The sequence below is a fragment of the Somniosus microcephalus genome, chromosome 19 (assembly GCF_052327205.1).
Source record: "Somniosus microcephalus isolate GS21.2 chromosome 19, FLI_Smic_1.0, whole genome shotgun sequence".
Lineage (NCBI taxonomy): Eukaryota > Metazoa > Chordata > Chondrichthyes > Squaliformes > Somniosidae > Somniosus > Somniosus microcephalus.
Window position 1 is genome coordinate 58226317 of NC_141005.1, and position 19761 is coordinate 58246077.

The following is a 19761-nucleotide window of genomic DNA, read 5'->3' on the forward strand; positions in this document are numbered from 1 at the left end:
GATCCCAAACATTCCTTTGTATCATCTGTGGACAGTTTTCCTGATCCCATTATCCAGGTCATTGATAAAGATGCTGAAGAGCAGTGGCCTACCACCAATCCCACTGGGATTCCACTCGCAACTGGTCGCCATGTGCAGAGCCACCGCCATTAAGAACAATCTCCTGTCTACGAAAATGAAACCAATTTCTTATCCAACCCGAAATCTTCCCACTGATTCCCCAGGACTCGTGTTTTATTAAATAGCCTATTGCGTGGCACTTCGTCAAGAACTTTTTGAAAATCAAGGTGTACACTGTTAGCCTGGTTATCTACACCACCAACCTAGTTAACTTTCTCAAAAAATGTAACCAGGTTGGTGAGGATAACCCTTTTTTCCAGAAGCCACGCTGAGACTCTGTAATACTTGCTTCTCTGTCAAGGTGGTCATACAGTACATTGTTAATGATCTCTTCTCACAAATTGCCTATAAAGACATTCAAGCTAATTTCCTGGCTCTGAATTATTGTCCTTTTTGAATCTTGGTGCAACATGGGCCTCTCCAGTCCAAGGGGACATTCCTGGACCCAAGCGAACTGTTTAATGTGGAGCACAGTCCCCATTTCTGTGAGCACCCTCGGGTGAATCCTGTCAGCGCCAGCAGCCCTATCTGTTTTGAGATACCTTGTTCTGGCCAAGACAAAATTGCATCCATTTTGACACTTTCAACTTTATCATCAACACTACGATGCATTATTAGTAACTCAGCATCATCTTCTGTACTGAAGACTATTGCAAAGTAGTCATTTAAAACCTCTGCCATATCCCAAGATTCCACCTGAATCTGTCCTGAGGAATCATTCAAAGGACCTGTACAGTTCTTAATGGCCCTTTGACTCCTAAAAAAATCAAAGTATACTATGTCAACTGGACTACCTACATCGACCAACCTAGTAACTTCCTCAAAATAAATAGGTTTCCGGCAACGGAGCAAGAGCAGCACCAAGTACTTCATTGGTTGTAAAGCGCTTTGGGATGTCCTGAAAGGCACTATATAAATTAAGTCTTTCTTTCATTCAAGGAAATTCTTGGCGCTTGCTGTTGCTGCCACAGCTCTACACTATCTTTCTCTCCAATCACCTTCTGGGTGTTCTGATAGCCGCTTTCATTGCCATTAGCTGAGATCGTTACCCATCCCTGTTCTTCTGAGAACTATTTTCTTTAAATCTGTTTTTGAGCGAGTCTGTTTTTTCCTTGCACATGACCCGTTAGCCAATTTAGCTTCGTTTTACCATGTGCCTTTCTCTTAACTCTAGGGACAAGCATGGCTTCCTTTTGCAATAGGATAGTTTTAAAGGTATTCCACTTTTCTTTTGTGTTGGTAATGTCGCTACCTAGTAGAGCTGCCCAATCGAGCCGATTCAAATCCTCTGCCATCTTTACAAATCTAGCCCCCTTGAAATGTGGAAATAGCATAAATTTTCAGCAACTTTGGTTTAGCTGATCAAGTTTAATCGGATAGTATTGCCTATTTCGACCTCCATAACATCGCCTGTCTCCGCCCTTGCCTCAGCTCACCCGCTGCTGAAACCCTCAACAATGCCTTTGTTACCTCTAGACTTGACTATTCCAACACACTCCTGGCTGGTCTCCCACATTCTTCCCTACGTAAATTTGAGGTCACCCAAGCCTCGGCTGCCCGTGTCCTAACTCGCACCAAGTCCCGTTCACCCATCGCCCCTGTGCTCACTGACCTACATTGGCTCCCCGTTTGGTAATGCTTCGATCTCAAAATTCTCATCCTTGTTTTCAAATCCCTCCATGACCACACCTCTCCCTATCTCTGTAAACTCCTGCAGCCCCACAACCCCCCTGAGATATCTGCGCTCCTCTAATTCTGCCCTCTTGAGCACCCCTGATTATAATCGCTCAACCTTTGGTGGCCGTGCCTTCTGTTGCCTAGGCCCTATTCTCTGGAATTCCCTACCTAAACCTCTCCGCCTCGCTACCTCTCTTTCCTCCTTTAAGACGCTCCTTAAAACCTACCTCTTTGACCAAGCTTTTGGTCACCTGCCCTAATTTCTCCTTATGTGGCTTGGTGTTAAATTTTTTGTCTAATAATACTCCTGTGCTGCACCTTGGGACATTTTACTACGTTAAAGGCACTATATAAATACAAGTTGTTGTTGTTGTGGTGGTGGTCGCTGTTGTCCAGGTGTTCCCCACATGGAGATCTGATACTGCATCAGGGTTACTACTAAAAATTAAATCTAGTACGCGATTACCCTTAGTTACCTCATTAGCATGTTGTGAAAGGAAACACCTCATTTATTATATTTATAAATCTTTCAGCTGAATTGCCCTCCATACTAGACGGATCACCACTGGACTACTGACTGCCTGGGAGATTAAAATCCTCCATTACACTGACATTACTTGATTCAGGTGCTTGCTTAGCTGTGGACACAGTGACATTTGCCCTTGAAGAAATAGCGACTGATGGTAAGAGCACTGCAATACTTTGAGAAGGTGCAAGAATCTGGCATTACTGATGATAAACCTGGCGCTGACGCAAAGTCTCGCCCCCGAGGCTCCTGCTCCTTCAGTTATTCTAGCAGTTGTGCTTCCTGTTGCTGTAAGAGTGAGGCCCCCTTTAGAGAGCAACACAATGCTGCACCAGCACTGTGTTGTTCTCCCTCCCAGCAGCGGTATTACCCACTCACAACCTGCCCTCGAGGACCCATATAAAGATAAAGCAACGAAGTGACAGTCACGAGGGCGGGTGGAAGCCCCACACTTTCACTGACTCCCTAACAAGAGGGGAATTCAGAGCAATATGTCGGAGACGTCGACATTCTTTTAAATTTGTCAATTCTTTTACAACAACATCAGCTTGCATCGATATAGCGCCTTTCCGTAGCAGAACACCTCAAGGCGCTTCACAGGCATGTCATCAAATTAAAAGAAACACTTTACAGAAATGTTTTGGATTTTTAAAGATGTCGCAATTTGAATGTCACTTTTATAACTCCCTCAGCACTGCACTGGTGTGTCAGCCTAGCTTTGTGTGCTCAAGTCCCAGGAATCCACAACCTTCTGACTCAGAGGCGAGTGTGCTACCCACTGAGCCACAGCTGACAGAAACATTTCATAATACATAATCACAAATAAGCAATCACTCCACCCTAATAAAAAGGCTGACCACATTAGCATAGTTTAAAATGACAAAATAGCTTGAATCATTAAAAAGAGGTTGGTGCTTCTTTGCTAACCTTTGCCCTGAATTTTTTATTTGGATTGTTGAGAGCGAACCTGCTGTCAAAGTGCGCCATCTGCTGGTCTTGTTGATATAGGCCATATTAAATTTAGAGACGAGTAATGAGCCTGAATTAGTCAGCAATCTAACAGTGGTCATCTAACAGTGACCATAACATGATTAAATTCAATATTAGGTTTGAGAGGGAGATGGGCGAGTCCCAAACTAAGGTTTTAAATTTAGGTAAGGCGGCCTTTGGAGGGACGAGGCAGAAACTGCCCACACTAGGCTGGGCAGAACTGTTAACGGGTAAAAATACAGATGAACAGTGGGAGGTGTTGAAAGAATTATTTGGTAGAAATACAAGACCTGTACATACCCTAAAGGGCAAGAGCTCGACTTGTGTAATTAAACAACCTTGGTTAACAAGAGAAGTGAGAGATAGTGTAAAACTAAATTAAAGGGCTTATACAAATGCAAAGAAGAGTAGAGATCCCACAGACTGGGAAATATACAGGAAACTTTTTTTTATCCGGCACGGACGGGACCGACGTGGTGCCAGTTCATCAAAAATTCCGGATAACCGAAAGCTATAGTAAAAGATACGGAGCTGAGAGCTCCGTATAAAGCAACAAACCCTCTTCAGAACAATGGCCACAAGTTGCAAGCGTCTCTGTAGCTTAGCAACAGCTGCAGCCACACCCTTGCACAGCAACAAATGGAGGAAGGCAAGTAATAAAAGTTACCTGAACCTACTCCTGAATTTTGCCGGTTAACCGAGATTTCCGGTTATTTAGGTGCCGGTAAATCAAAAGTTTCCTGTATAAAGAACAGCAAAGGGATACGAAGAAAGTATTAGAGCTGCAAAAAGGGGATACGAGAAAAAGTTTGTGAGGGATATCATGGATAACACTAAAGGTTTTTACAAGTATATTAAGAGAAAGAGGGTGGCTAAGAGTAATGTCGGCCCCTTAAAGATAGATGATGGTGATATTGTAATTGAAAATCAGGAAATGACAGACTTGCTAAATACTTACTTTGTATCAGTCTTCACTAAAGGATGAGGATAAAGTTCCAGATAAAGTACGAGGAAAACTAAAAATAACTCAAGGGGAGGAACTTACTAGATTAATATAAGTACAAAAGTGCTAATAGAGAAAATAATGAGATGAAAGATAGACAAATCTCCAGGACCGGATGGTTTCCACCCCAGGGTATTAAAAGAAGTAGGTGAGGAAATTGTAGATGCTTCAGTCATGATCTTCCAAAACTCTCTGATTCAGGAATTGTCCCCTTGGATTAGAAAATTGCCAATGTCACTCCATTATTTAAGAAGGATAGGAGATATATTAGGAAATGATAGGTCTATTAGTCTAACGTGTGTTGTGGGGAAGTTAAAGAATCAGTTATTAGGGACAGAGTGGCTGAGCACTTGGCTAAATATGAACTGAACAGAGGGCCAGCATGGATTTGTAAAGGGCAAGTCACGTCTAACAAGCGTAGTTAAATTTTTTGAGGAGGTCACTAAAGTGGTAGATAAGGGAGTGTCTATTGATGTTATTTAGATGCGCTTCCAGAAGGCACTCGATAAGGTTCTACATAAGAAACTGTTAACAAAAATGAGACTGCATGGAACAGGAGGCAACCTATTGACATGGGCAGGGAATTGGTTAGAAGGTAGGAGACAGAAAGTAGGAATAATTGGTATGTACTCAAATTGGCAGGATGTGACTAGTGGTAACCCCTACTGTGATTTTAACACAGTGAGGGTGAAGACAGAAGGAAAAATATGCAGGACGAATTGGTAGTTTACAGATTCTTGTTGTCACTGTAACTATGTTACAGCACAACTAATCATGTCTCAAAACCCTGCTGATCATCCATTGCCTGCCAGTTACTTACTTTCTTCCTGTAACGCTCCTGTTTTTCCCCCAAATTATTTGCCCTGTTTATTCCCCATCTACACAATTTGACCCTTTCTTCAGGCATATCTTGCTCCCAATCTTGCTAATCTATTTTTCTTGTTTCTAGTTTCAACTTCATTTTACTGAGCTCACCGACAAAAAGAGGGACAGACAGAGCTCCCAATGACACTGACCTTCAACAGTCTCCATTACCAACACTGTCCGTCTGACAACCATCCCACTTCCGGGCCAATAGAAAAATCTTCAAAAGGCAACAATGTAACTTAAAACACGTAAGGCACGAGGAAAAAATGACATGTGGGAATTAATAGTGGATTATAGAATGGTGACGGTGAGTCGTGCTACTTGATGTTTCTTTTTACTACTTCTCAATATATAATCAATATATTTCCCAATCTATGTCCACGTGTTTTTTTAAAAATGAAGCAGAATTAAAATTCTGTCTAAACTCATGCATTTTCTGGTTTTGTTAGAAACAGAAATACAAGGATTGTCACTCAGCATAAAATGTGGGCAGTCTCCCAGATTCTCGTCAGCCTTTGAAAACATTCCTGTGAGCTTCCTGTGTACCGGCATTAAATCAATACATATTAAATAATTTACAGACAGTTTAATTGTTTCCATTCTTCTTGTTTTGTCATTCACAGGCTTTCACACAAGGGAAAGATATGGGGGAAAAACATACAGAAAGTAGAAGGAAAGGGTTGTGGTATTCAGGAGAAGTCTGGGCATTATTACGAGAGCAATGATACAGCTGAGTTAAGGCAACTGCAAGAACTTTGAAAACTTTTACACTATTTCATAAGTGTTAACATTGGGAGCTATAGGAGGCAACTACTCCCCAAGGGGTAGTTTTCAGGGTTCAATGCATCCCCAGAGACCTGTCATTAATTTTCAGACCCCAAACATCACCTGATGAATGTCTCAGCCTCACTGCTCACCACTTCGCTCTGCTAGCAGTCCTGACTTCTACTTTTCAAAAGGAAGGTATTAGCTGACTTTCACTTGGTTGGAATTGGGTTTAGAAATTTTCATTAAAGTTTTCAAAATTGACATCTACCCACACATACCACCACATATACATTCCTTATACGTACAACCACATATACACTAGCCATACTTACCACCGCACATACATTACCCATATGTACAGTCATATACACTAGGCATACATACCACATCTACACTATCCATACGTACAACCACGTACATATACACTAGCCGTACATACAAATGCTCATACACTACCCATACATACAATCACATATACACTAACCATACATACCACCACATATACACGAGCCGGACATAGAGCTGCAGTGTGTACTATCGACAGGTTGCAATGCAGCAACTCGCCGAGGCTTATTCATCAGCAGCCCCCAAACCCACGACCTCTACCACCTAGAAGGACAAGAGCAGCAGGCGTTTGGGAACACCACCACCTCTAAGTCACACATCCTGACCTGGACAAATATCGCCATTCTTTCATCGTCGCTAGGTCAAAACCTTGGAACTCCATCCCTAACAACACTGTGCGAGCACCTTCATCACGTGGACTGCAACGGTTCAAGAAGGCTCACAACCACTGTCTCAAAAGCAACTAGGAATGGGCAATACATGCCTATATCCCTAGAATGAATTAAAAAAAAATATACACTAACACAAATAACTGCACATACATTATATTACCCACACATACATTAGCCACACATACAATCGCAAATACAGCACCCATACATACAACTACACATACACTGCCCACCCATACAACTACATATACACTGCCTGCACATACAACGACATATACACTGCTCACACATAACTCTACATATACACTGCCCACACATACAACTGCACATACAATGCCCACACATACAGCTGCATATACACTCCCCACACATACAACTACATATACACTGCCCACACATACAACTACATATACACTGCCCACACATAACTCTACATATACACTGCCCACACATGCAACTACATATACACTGCCCACACATACAACTACATATACAATGCCCACACATACAACTACATATACACTGCCCACACATACAGCTACATATACACTGCCCACTCATACAACTACATATACACTGCCCACACATACAACTACATATACACTGCCCACACATACAACTACATATACAATGCCCACACATACAACTGCACATACATTGTCCACTCATACAACTACATATACACTGCCCACTGATAAAACTACATATACACTCCCCACACGTACAACTTTGGATCAAAAGCGCATCTAAATTTGTTTTTCCACTTCCTCAGAATTGAGCGTTTGGCCTATAAAGATTTCCTGACAGCACAAGTATTAGCATAAAAATATTTTTGTATTTCAAGATAATAAAAAAATGGAAATTCTCGGTTAAAACAGTATCTGCTGACCATGAATTAAAGGTGAACTGCAGCGCTCCAAAAAAGTCACTTCGTTTTGCAACTTCCTTATGCCGTACACTCTGTTCATGTTATGCTTTAAAAGAATATTTACCTCAACACTGTAGTTCTTCATAGTGATTTGTTACAATTCATCCCTCCTGGAGATTTGCAGTGATTGAAATAATTCACAAGAATAATCTCAATCCTTGAAGATTCACATGGATATTTTTTTTTATTCATTTATGGGATCTGGGCGTCGCTGGCAAGGCCAGCATTTATTGGCCATCCCTAGTTGCCCTTGAGAAGGTGGTGGTGAGCCGCCTTCTTGAACCACTGCAGTCCGTGTGGTGAAGGTGCTCCCACAGTGCTGTTAGGGAGGAAGTTTCAGGACTTTGACCCAGCGACAATGAAAGATCGGTGACATACTTCTAAGTCAGGATGGTGTGTGATTTGGAGGGGAACTTGGAGGTGGTGGTGTTCCCATGCGCCTGCTGCCCTTGTCCTTCTAGGTGGAATAGGTCGCGGGTTTCGGAGGTGCTGCCGAAGAAGCCTTGGCGAGTTGCTGCAGTGCATCTTGCAGATGGTACACACTGCAGCCACGGTACGCCAGTGGTGGAGGGAGTGAATGTTTAAGGTGGTGGATGGGGTGCCAATTAAGTGGGCTGCTTTGTCCTGGATGGTGTCGAGCTTCTTGAGTGTTGTTGGAGCTGCACTCATCTAGGCAAATGGAGAGTATTCCATCACACTCCTTACTTGTGCCTTGTAGATGGTGGAAAGGCTTTGGGGAGTCAAGAGGTGAGACACTCGCTGCAGAATACCTAGCCTCTGACCTGCTCTTGTTGCCACAGTATTTATGTGGCTGGTCCAGTTAAGTTCCTGGTTAATGGTGACCCCCCAGGATGTTGATAGTGGGGGATTCGGTGATGGTAATACCATTGAATGTCAAGGGGAGGTGGTTAGACTCTCGCTTGTTAGAGATAGTCATTGCCTGGCACTTCTGTGGCGTGAATGATACCTGCCACTTATCAGCCCAAGCTTGAATGTCGTCCAGGTCTTGTTGCATGCAGGCATGGACTGTTTCATTATCTGAGGAGTTGTGAATGGCGCTGAACACTGTGCAGTCATCAGCGAACATCCCCATTTCTGACCTTATGTTGGAGGGAAGGTCATTGATGAAGCAGCTAAAGATGGTTGGGCTTAGGACACTGCCCTGAGGAACTCCTGCAGGGATGTCCTGGGGCTGTCATGATTGACCTCCAACCACCACAACCATCTTCCTTTGTGCTAGGTATGACTCCAGCCAGTGGAGAGTTTTACCCCGATTCCCATTGACTTCAGTTTTACTAGGGCTCCTTGATGCCACACTCAGTCAAATGCTGCCTTGATGTCAAGGGCAGTCACTCTCACCTCACCTCTGGAATTCAGCTCCTTTGTCCAAGTTTGGATCAAGGCTGTAATGAGGTTTGGAGCCGAGTGGTCCTGGCGGAACCCAAACTGGGCATCAGTGAGCAGGTTATTGGTGAGTAAGTGCCACTTGACAGCACTGTCGATGACACCTTCCATCACTTTGCTGATTGAGAGTAGACTGATGGGGCGGTAATTGGTCGGGTTGGATTTGTCCTGCTTTTTGTGGACAGGACATACCTGGGCAGTTTTCCACATTGTCGGATAGATGCTAGTGTTGTAGCGGTACTGGAACAGCTTGGCTAGAGGCACGGCTAGTTCTGGAGCACAAGTCTTCAGCATGATAGCCGGGATGTTGTCGGGCCCATAGCCTTTGCTGTATCCAGTGTGCTGAGCCATTTCTTGATATCATGTGGAGTGAATCGAATTGGCTGAAGACTGGCTTCTGTGATGGTGGGGGCCTTGGGAGTAGGCCGATATGGATCATCCACTCAGCACTTCTGGCTGAAGATGGTTGCAAACGCTTCAGCCTTGTCTTTTGCACGTGCTGGGCTCCACCATCATTGAGGATGGGGATATTCATGGAGCCTCCTCCTCCCGTTAGTTGTTTAATGGGCCACCACCATTCACGACTGGATGTGGCAAGACTGCAGAGCTTTGATCTGATCCGTTTATTGTGGGATCGCTTAGCCCTGTCTGTAGCATGCTGCTTCCGCTTTTTAGCATGCATGTAGTCCTGTGTTGCAGCTTCCCCAGGTTGGCACCTCATTTTTAGGTACGCCTGGTGCTCTTGTTGCTAAGAGATTTTCCTGAGCACTCCCCTTCCTCAAGTAGTCATTTCACACCAGATGTGCGGTGCAATATTGCTACGACCTCATCACAGAACTCTGCGATTACGCTTCAGGGAAACTAAAGCATCAAGCAGCAGACTGAATCCGGACAACCCGGATCCCGGTTACAGTGGTACTGGAGCAGTTTACATTGGTTCTTCACCAGATGTACTCTCAATACTTCAGTTCAGAATGGAACATTTTCCTCTTGATGTTCTGATTTATGCGGAGGCTCAATTTAACCTCAAGGATCTCAATGATTTTTATTGGTGGAGGAGGTTTGCTGTGTCATGCCATTCACTTTCATGCATTAATATAATTCCCTGCCACAGTCCTAAAACCATAATTCCTCACAGCACTTTGCTTCTTACCCATTAGCTGAAGGTCACTTCTCAGTTTATCATCACTTTCCTGTACAAATATACTCGTTTCCTCATGACAATTCACCACAATCTTACTTCTCAATTCTGAAACTTCTGAGGGATTTAGGGGACATTTTTATTTTCACGATTCTCATTTCTCAGCACAATGTGATACTCCTATTTCTTGTACAGGTTTGCTGTGTGCACTCATTTTCACTGAAAAATGTTTGAAGTGCACCAGTTTGCCACCGTAATTCATCACAATGCTCTCACATCATGTCCAGCTTCCCACAGATGATCCATCCACAGCTTCAGCTATGGAAGACTTGTTACAACGTTTACTTCCTCTTGGTAGCCAAGTTTGATCATCTTCTCGGCACTTTTGTGCCAACCCCAATACAATGCTGTTGCCCCCAACACTCTCTCTTAAAGGTATCATGTTAATTCTACTCTTGCATCTTTTGTCAACCTGTATCTATCTATACCTAAGGCCCTTTAGAGACATGTTTAAACCCAGTAATAGACTTATGTTTTTTAAACTGTAATAACTGCACGCAATAGCAACACCATCGCCACTACTGCCACTCCCAAACAACCTCTGCACTGCAGAATCTGCTCGCACACATCACCTCCAGTTACCTTGTGCTTGAGTGATTTGTCTGTGGTGGCAAAGACGATTGCAGCAGAAGCATCCCAGCTATTTGTGATCCAAGCCTTTGTGCCATTTAAAATCCAGTGGTCACCATCTAGCCTGGCGGTGGTGGAGGCTGCACTGGCATCACTTCCGTTCCCTGAAAAGCACAGAGGCACGGCACTGAAAGATTGTGTCAGCCTCGACTGGCAGTCAACAACTCAAAAACAACTTTCAAACGCATAAAACAGTGTGTAAGCATTATTATGCATGAACCAGAGTCTAGACTCAAACCAATCGTGGTGTCACCAAATCTCCACTTCTTGAATAGTCTTTCCTTACACTTTTTTTGAACTTGGTGTTCACTTGCACTGTGGGCCTTGGCCTTTCTTTTATATTTCTCAATTAAAAAAAGGAGCCTGCATTTATTTTTTGGGGGTGAGATAAAGAATACTTTATGGATTAGAATCCAGATCTGATCTTTTTTTAAATTTAGATCTTATTTTAAAGACCTCAATTGAATCTTCTCAAAATCTACATTTTTCTAGAGTACAAAGCACCGGCCCGCTAAGCTTATCGTGGTAACTGATTTATCTAGTGACTCTCCTCGGAACCTTTTACTGGGCCTCTATATTACACACAGTGTAAGAGAACTAAAACTGGGCACAGTATTCTAGATGAGGCCTACCCAACATCTTATACAAGGATAGTATAGTATTTTTGATTTTGTATTTAATTGTTCTGCCAATACATCCTAATGCGCTAGTTGCTTTTGCTATAGCCTTGCTGCACTGGTTGTGAACCTTCAGAGATTCACTTGCAATGACACCTGGTCTTCCTCCCACTCAATAGCCCTGAAGTTTGCAACCCAGAATGCTTTACACATGATAGCCCTACATGCATAACACTACATTTATCTATTAAATGACATCTGCCAGACACGGGCTCATTCCCCGTCGCATATAGATCTGCTTGTAATCTATTTTTGTCATCCAAGGTTCTAACATCCACACAATTCTTTGTATCATCTGTGAACTTGAGAACAGTTTTCCCAACGTCTTCATCCAAGTTGCATAGGATTACATCGGATATACGGCACAGAAACAGGCCATTCGGCCCAACCAGTCCATGCCGGCGTTTATGCTCCACACGAGCCTCCTCCCATCTTTCCTCATCTAAAATAACAACAGAAAATGCTGGAAAAACTCAGCAGGTCAGGCTAAGTCTATCAGCATTACCCTCTATTCCCTTTTCCTTCATATGCTTGTCTAGCCTCCCCTTAAGTGCGTAGTGAGTTCCATATTCTCACCACTCTTTGGGTAAAGAAGTTTCTTCTGAATTCCCTACTGAATTTCTTGGTGACTATCTTATATTGATGGCCTCTAGTTTTGCTCTTCCCCACAAGTGGAAACATTCTCTCTGTATCTACTCTATCAAAAGTTTTGATAATTTTAAAGGCCTCTATTATGTCATCCCTCAGTCTTGTTTTTCAAGAGAAAAGAGACCCGGCCTGTTCATCCTTTCCTGATAGGTATACCCTCGCATTTCTGGTATCATCCTTGTAAATCATCTCTGCACCCTCTCCAGTGCCTCTATATCCTTTTTATATTATGGCGACCAGAACTGCACACAGTACTCCACGTGTGGTCTAACCAAGGTTCGATACAGGTTTAGCATAACTTCCCTACTTTTCAATTCTATCCCTCTAGAAATAAACCCTAGTGCTTGGTTTGCTTTTTTTTAATGGCATTGCAAACCTGTGTCGCAACTTTTAGTGATTTGTGTATTTGTACTCCGAGGTCCCTTTGTTCCTCTACCCCACCTAGACTCGCACCCTCCAAGTGATCAGTGACCTCCCTATTCTTCCTACCAAAATGTAATACCTCACATTTATCTGTGTTGAACTTCATTTGCGAATTATATGCCCATTCTGTAAGTTTATTAATGTCCTCCTGTAATTTGTTGCAGTCCTCCTCAGTATTGACTATCTCCCCCAATTTGGTGTCATCTGCAAATTTAGAAATTGTGTTTTTGATTCTAAAGTCTAAATCGTTAATGTAAGTTGTGAACAGCAGTGGTCCCAGCACTGATCCTTGTGGAACACCACTACCCACCTTCTGCCACTGTGAATAGCTACCCTTTACTCCCACTCTCAGCTTTCTGTCCTGAAGCCAGCCAGTAATCCATTCTGCTACTTGTCCCCTGACTCCACATTCTCTGGCCTTGTTCATCAGTCTATTATGGGGTACCTTATCGAAGGTCTTTTGAAAATCCAGATAAATGACATCTACTGCATTACCATTGTCTACTTTCTCTGTTACCTCTTCAAAAAATTCAATGAGGTTGGTCAAGCAAGACTTTCCCTTTTGAAATCCATGCTAACTATTCATTATTATACTTTTGGTTTCTAGATGTTCTTCTATTTTTTTCCTTTAGTAGGGATTCCATTATTTTTCCGTCCCTTTGTTCCTCTACCCCACCTAGACTCGCACCCTCCAAGTGATCAGTGACCTCCCTATTCTTCCTACCAAAATGTAATACCTCACATTTATCTGTGTTGAACTTCATTTGCGAATTATATGCCCATTCTGTAAGTTTATTAATGTCCTCCTGTAATTTGTTGCAGTCCTCCTCAGTATTGACTATCTCCCCCAATTTGGTGTCATCTGCAAATTTAGAAATTGTGTTTTTGATTCTAAAGTCTAAATCGTTAATGTAAGTTGTGAACAGCAGTGGTCCCAGCACTGATCCTTGTGGAACACCACTACCCACCTTCTGCCACTGTGAATAGCTACCCTTTACTCCCACTCTCAGCTTTCTGTCCTGAAGCCAGCCAGTAATCCATTCTGCTACTGGTCTATAATTCCCTGGACATGTTCTATCCCCCTTCATAAATATCAGTATTACGTTAGCTATCCGCCAGTCTTCTGGTACTACACCTTTTTCTAACGAATGATTAAATATGCGTAGTAATGCCTCTGCTATCTCTTCCCTAGATTCTTTTAAAATGCGTGGATGCAATCCACCCGGACCAGGGGTTTTATCCTCTTTGAGTTTGATTAATTTATTTAATATATCCCCTTTTATTATTTTAAATGCACTTATCTCATTACTAATCTCATCATCCAATGTCATGTCCACCTGTTCTATCTCCCTGGTAAATACTGAAGCAAAATGATTATTCAATATTTCTGCCATCTCTCTATTGTTACCTGTGGTATTATCCTGTCTATTCCTTAATGGCCCTATTCCCATCCCGAGTTACTGATAAAGATGGTGAAGAGCAATGGCCCTAGCACCGATCGCTGTGGGACTCTACTAGTAACTGATACCCATACAAAATCACTGCCATTAATTACAACTTTCTATAGGAATGCAACCAATTTCTTATCCAGCCTAAAATCTGCCTACATGACTCTGCCTTATTAAGTAGCCTATTGTCTGTCACTTTGTCAAAATCTTTTTGAAAATCAAGGCACACAATGTTAACCTGGTAAACTACATCCATTAACCTAGTTAACTTCCTCAAAAAATTCAACCAGGTTGGTGAAACATGACTTCGTTTTCCAGAAGCCCTGTTGAGAGTCTCTAATAACCTCTTCTCTGTCAAGGTGGTCATACAGTTCATCTCTAGTGATCCCTTCTACCATATTGCCTATAACTGAAGTCAAGCTCATGGGTCTATAATTACCTGGTTCTGATTTATTGTCATTTTTGAACATTGGCACCACATGGGTCCCTCTCCAGTCCACGGGAACAATACTGGACTCCAGCGAGCTGTTTAATATATGAGCAAGATGCTCACACAGCACAGCGCCCATTTCATTGAGCACCCTCGGGTGAATCCCGTCAGGGCCAGCAGCTCTATCGGCTTTGAGATCCTTTTTTTGGTCACGACAATATTCGCATGCACTTTGGGGGCTAAATTCGGTTGATTTGCGCCCGTTAGCGCCGGGCGCAAATCAACTAGCGCTGGGGCGCGGCACCGCTAACGCCTCCCGCGAAATTCAGTGGGAGGTTAGCGGCGGCACTAACCGTTATCGCAGCACGACGCAGTGCCGTCAGCGATGACGTCATCGCCGTGTGCCGTGCCCTGCTTGCACCCCGGCTGTAACATTGGGTGGCGACCCCCCCCGACTTACCGCCAAATGCTATGTCCGCCGGGGTCAGGGGGCCTACCTGCGGACGGGGCAACGCTAGTTAAAAGGGAGGTGCCGGGCGGCCATTTTTGTTACTGGTCGCCTGCCAGCACCTGCCCCTGTTGCTGTCCCCGGCCCCCGTGAAGTCCCCCCGCGGGGTGCCGGCTGCTCTCCGTAAGCCCGGCACGCCTTTTGAGTGCTAGGCTCATTTGCCGGCACTCCCAATCCCTAGTGGCCCAGCTGGGCGCCAGGACGCGCTGCGCCAGGCCCCACCCCTTTAATAGTGCCTCGCAGTGCCCCAAGAGGGGTGCGGGGCGCTTCCAGTAGTGCCCCTCCTCCCTCTCGCGGCACTACCTGGGAAAATCGGCTGAGGGAGCGCTAACTTTTTCGGGGTGCTACCCAATTTTTACCCCTTTGACTCTTTCAGCTTTAACATCAACACTACGATGCATTATTGGTAACTCAGCATCATCTTCTGTAGTGAAGACTGATGCAAAGTAGTTATTTAAAATTCCGCCATATCCCGCGAGTCCACCTGGATCTGCCCTGAGAAATCCTTCAACGGCTCTACACAGTTCTTAATGGCTCTTTGACTCCTAATATAGCTGAAAAAGATCTGCATACTAGGAATTCTTCACAATGAACAAGGAGCTTCAGGACTCATAAGAGACTTTTTCACTGGTAATTTAGAAAGCCTTTCTAACTTGTAGCATAAAGCCCAGATGCCGTGGTTGCCCAGCACGTACCCTCAATGTATCATATACAGTCTCTACGCACCAGTGCTCCTGCTTAGATTGTGGCCTACCTGGTTCACTCAGACCAAAGCAGCCAATTTTAGTTCCGTCTGTGAATGGCGTTATCCACTTGTGCTTCTGTTCTTCTGAACCAAATTTTAAAATTGGACCCAGATACAATGACTGGATAAGAAAGAAAATTGTGAACTTTTATTGCATTTTTATCAAATAATATAACCACATGAGAAAGTCCACTGAACACAGGGTTACACAAGGAGGCAAAATATCTATCTGGTACGACTGACACATGTGCTGATATATTTATTAAGTTTATAATCATTTAGGAACTAGAAAAATAAATGTAAAAATGAGCCTCCACACCTCTCAGAAGTATCAATATTGTATTTTCCTTAGTTATTACTGATGAATTAAATACTACATTCTCAGCATCTTTGCATTGTGAACTTGTACAGTATGGCACAGGTTACACTGAGGCTGTCAGAACTTCATAATGATAAAACATTAAATGGTATTTCATCTTGTACTTTTAACCCATTAGCTTGAATATTGGACTTCAGAAATGGGACAGTCAGTAAATAACCAGGGCTGGAGGTGGTGGTGGCGGGGCAGGGGTGGGTGTCCATATAGAGAGCTCATGTAGGAACAGTGCATGACACAAAGGTTACCAAGAGTTCAGAACTCAATTTTAGGCAGATTATGAGGGACGATGAACTAACCCTGGCCTTATCCATACCCCCAAAAAAAGTTTTTAAGAGGCTTTAAGTAGTAAAATTTGTGCTTATATATTTGAGAATGTAATTGCTAACTTTCATATCTTTTTATATTTACTACATAATGTTTTAATACAAAGGTTGCACATACAAGCACAAAAATAGTATAGAATTCCCAATTTTGATTTAGTGTGAAATTCAAGTACCAGTTAAAACTAGCAGGTGCCCAAACTGGCATTGGTGTACACCAAGTTGGGTGTTATTTACACCAGCACTGGTTCAGATCTTGTAGGTTGGGTGGTTGGTAAACAGTGGTCTGATTCTAGGAAAATAAATGGATTAATAACGATCCTCCTCACCAGCCTCAGGCAGACAAAAACTTGAACCTGTCCTCATAAAGACCCAACCAATACGTGTTTGTAGACAGACTTTTAAAACTAGTGTGTACGCTGATGCACAAGTCTTTTTATTTTTATTCATTATTTTCCAACTCTTTTTTTCCAACCATTTTTCTCCCCTCCTCAGGGCACTGCCCCCTTCCTTTGATATGGTTCCTTAGACACCCTGGAGCCTCTGATACCTTGCCTAAGCATTAGTAGGATTATTCAAATTCAGGAAGCATCGTAGCCTCACCCAATATCCACATGTGTTCTTCCATATTCCACTATTCCAACGCACTCCCGGCTGGCCTCCCACATTCTACCCTACGTAAACTTGAGGTCATCCAAAACTCGGCTGCCCCACACCAAGTCCCATTCACCCACCACCTCTGTGCTCGCTGACCTACTTTGGCTCCCGGTTAAGTAATGCCTAGATTTCAAAATTCTCATCCTTGTTTTCAAATCCCTCCATGGCCTCCCCCCCTCTAATTCTGCCCTCTTGAGATCCCTGGTTATAATCGCTCAACCATTGGTGGCCGTGCCTTCTGTTGCCCAGGCCCTAAGCTCTGGAATTGCCTGCCTAAACCTCTCCGCCTCGCTACCTCTCTTTCCTCCTTTAAGACGCTCCTTAAAACCTACCTCTTTGACCAACCTTTTGGTCACCGGCCCTAATTTCTCCTTATGTGGCTTAGTGTCAAATTTTTTGTCTTTTAATACTCCTGTGAAGCGCCTTGGGACGTTTTACTATGTTAAAGGCGCTATATAAATACAAGTTGTTGTTGTTCCAGATCACAAAGTGTTTAGAAGCCACAGCCTTAACCTTTTTTTCTCCCTTCCAAACACAGCAGTGCTCAAACCAATTGCAGCACCTCTACTGCCATGCTGTGCTGCACTGTGGGCCCTGCTCTCCGAGCTGAAATCAGCTAACAAAGCACAGACTGGGTTTTGAAATTGAACCTTCTCAGTCTCTATGGCTCTGCTACTCACTGGCGTAACCAGCTGTGTGCTCAGGGGAAGCCAAAATGAAAATCCTTCTAAACAGCATCAGGAATACATCAATAATCAAAGACCGATATCAACAATTCTTGAAAACATTCATAGTTTAGAAGTATATCATTTAGCAGGAATGTCTGTTTCAAAACATGAAATGAGTTGTTTATCACAATACCAGTCCATGAGTTCTCATTAATCGGAAGTCCTGCTGCTACCTCCTCTGATGGTTCTGTGGGTGATAGCCCCATTAAGTGTAGTATTGAACCATATAGGTCAGGAAGATCTGAGGTTCAATCCCAAATCTGTGCTGAGTTAGGTGATCTCACCCAGGCTGAGGCAGGGCTGCCACAACAGACTTAGCACTTCAGGCTATGGATCATGGAAAGAACGAGAGAACAAATAAAAAAAAGTCAAGAGTTTCTTTTTATTCATTCTGGGAATACGGGCATCGTTAGCAAGCCTGTCGTTAGTTGCCCTTGAGAAGATGGTGGTGAGCCGCCTTCTTGAACCGCTGCAGTCCGTGTGGTGAAGATACTCCCGCAGTGCTGTTAGGGAGGGAGTTCCAGGATTTTGACCCAGCGACGATGAAGGAACGGTGATATATGTCCAAGTCAGGATGTTGTGTGACTTGGAGGGGAACTTGGAGGTGGTGGTGTTCCCATGCATTTACTGCCCTTGTCCTTCTAGGTGGTAGAGGCCGCAGGTTTGGGAGGTGCTGCTGAAGAAGCCTTGGCGAGTTGCTGCAGTGCACCCTGTAGATAATACACACTGCAGCCACTCCTGATTACAAGATTTGGCTCTGGTGTGATGCTCTGCAGATGAATAGGCTGCTGACACACAACACCTAGGTTCACACACAAAGAATGGGAACTTGGGCGAGATATCCATTTTAACCATACCCCAACAACGGTCAATGTGTTCAGGAGCCTCGGTACGTCTCATAACAACTTTATGCATGTGTACAGTCAAATCATACAACCCTGGGTCATAGTGTGCTGCCTGTGCATCATCCTCATTAAAATATCTTTACACACAAAAGAGTAAAAAGAACAATAATTACTTTTAAATAATAAAAGCATTTTAAATGTGAAGTGTATCAGTACTAGTAAATCAGGGCTGGTGTGACTGAACATCTCAACAGCTGCTAACTTGTCTAACGCAGTTGTGGGAAAGGTGGGGGGATTCACAGCACACTCACTCTGATCACTCAGCTTCTAAATCCAAACAAATTAAAATTCAGAATTGTTAAGGTCCTGAAAAAAACAATTGAAGAATGAATTCACTTGACAATAATCAGCAGGTGGAAACGTGAGACATTTATTATACGTTGCAGACTTACATTATTTACACTCATGATGACGCCAGAGGAAGCACAGCCCCGACTTATCTCCTCTACGGCGATGGCATATGCCAGATAATCCAATCCTGCTCCACCGTACTTCTCAGGCACATCCATTGCCAAAAGCCCGAGTTCTCCCATTTTCTTTACCTGAGGGTGGCATTGAGAAAACATAATTAGGGTTGTACTATCACAACACACTCAAAATTTAAGGATAACACAATGGCACAATGGAGATTGCCGCTTCTGTGAATATAAATTGCATTTATATGGCGCCTTTCACAACTTCAGAACATCCCAAAGCACTTTACAGCCAATTAAGTACATTATTTTTGAAGCGCAGTTACTGTTGTAATGCAGGAAACCACAGAATTAGAAAAAGTCATCACACCTGCCCCACGTACGAGCTCTACTCCACCCATTTAATATCCAGAGGGAACGTTCTGCATAAACATTTCCACGATCCCCAAAAAATAATCAAGTAAAGCTCTAGAATATGAACTCATCCCCACACCACCACTCTTAAACCATGGCCTGTTGCCCACAACACTGCCTCCTCCCCTCCAAGCAGCCGCACAGGGAAGAGTGAAAAGGGTTGAAGGAAATCATGACTAAGGCACAGATTAAAGCAGGTCCTCACAGCTGCTGCA

At 43.5% G+C, this 19761-nt stretch overlaps 1 protein-coding gene across 4 annotated transcripts in view; it reads right to left on the bottom strand.

Annotated features, from left to right (window-relative positions):
* Positions 1 to 19761, bottom strand: part of acads (acyl-CoA dehydrogenase short chain) — a 303908-nt gene that overhangs the window by 248592 nt on the left and 35555 nt on the right. For all 4 annotated transcript variants that reach the window (XM_085961831.1, XM_085961832.1, XM_085961829.1 and 1 more), the window contains exons 3-5: positions 19112 to 19261; positions 15740 to 15851; positions 10804 to 10955 (exon numbers count right to left, since the gene is read on the bottom strand). In XM_085961831.1, the coding sequence (XP_085817957.1) occupies positions 10804 to 10955; positions 15740 to 15851; positions 19112 to 19261 (414 nt within the window). The remainder of the gene's footprint in view (positions 1 to 10803; positions 10956 to 15739; positions 15852 to 19111; positions 19262 to 19761) is intronic.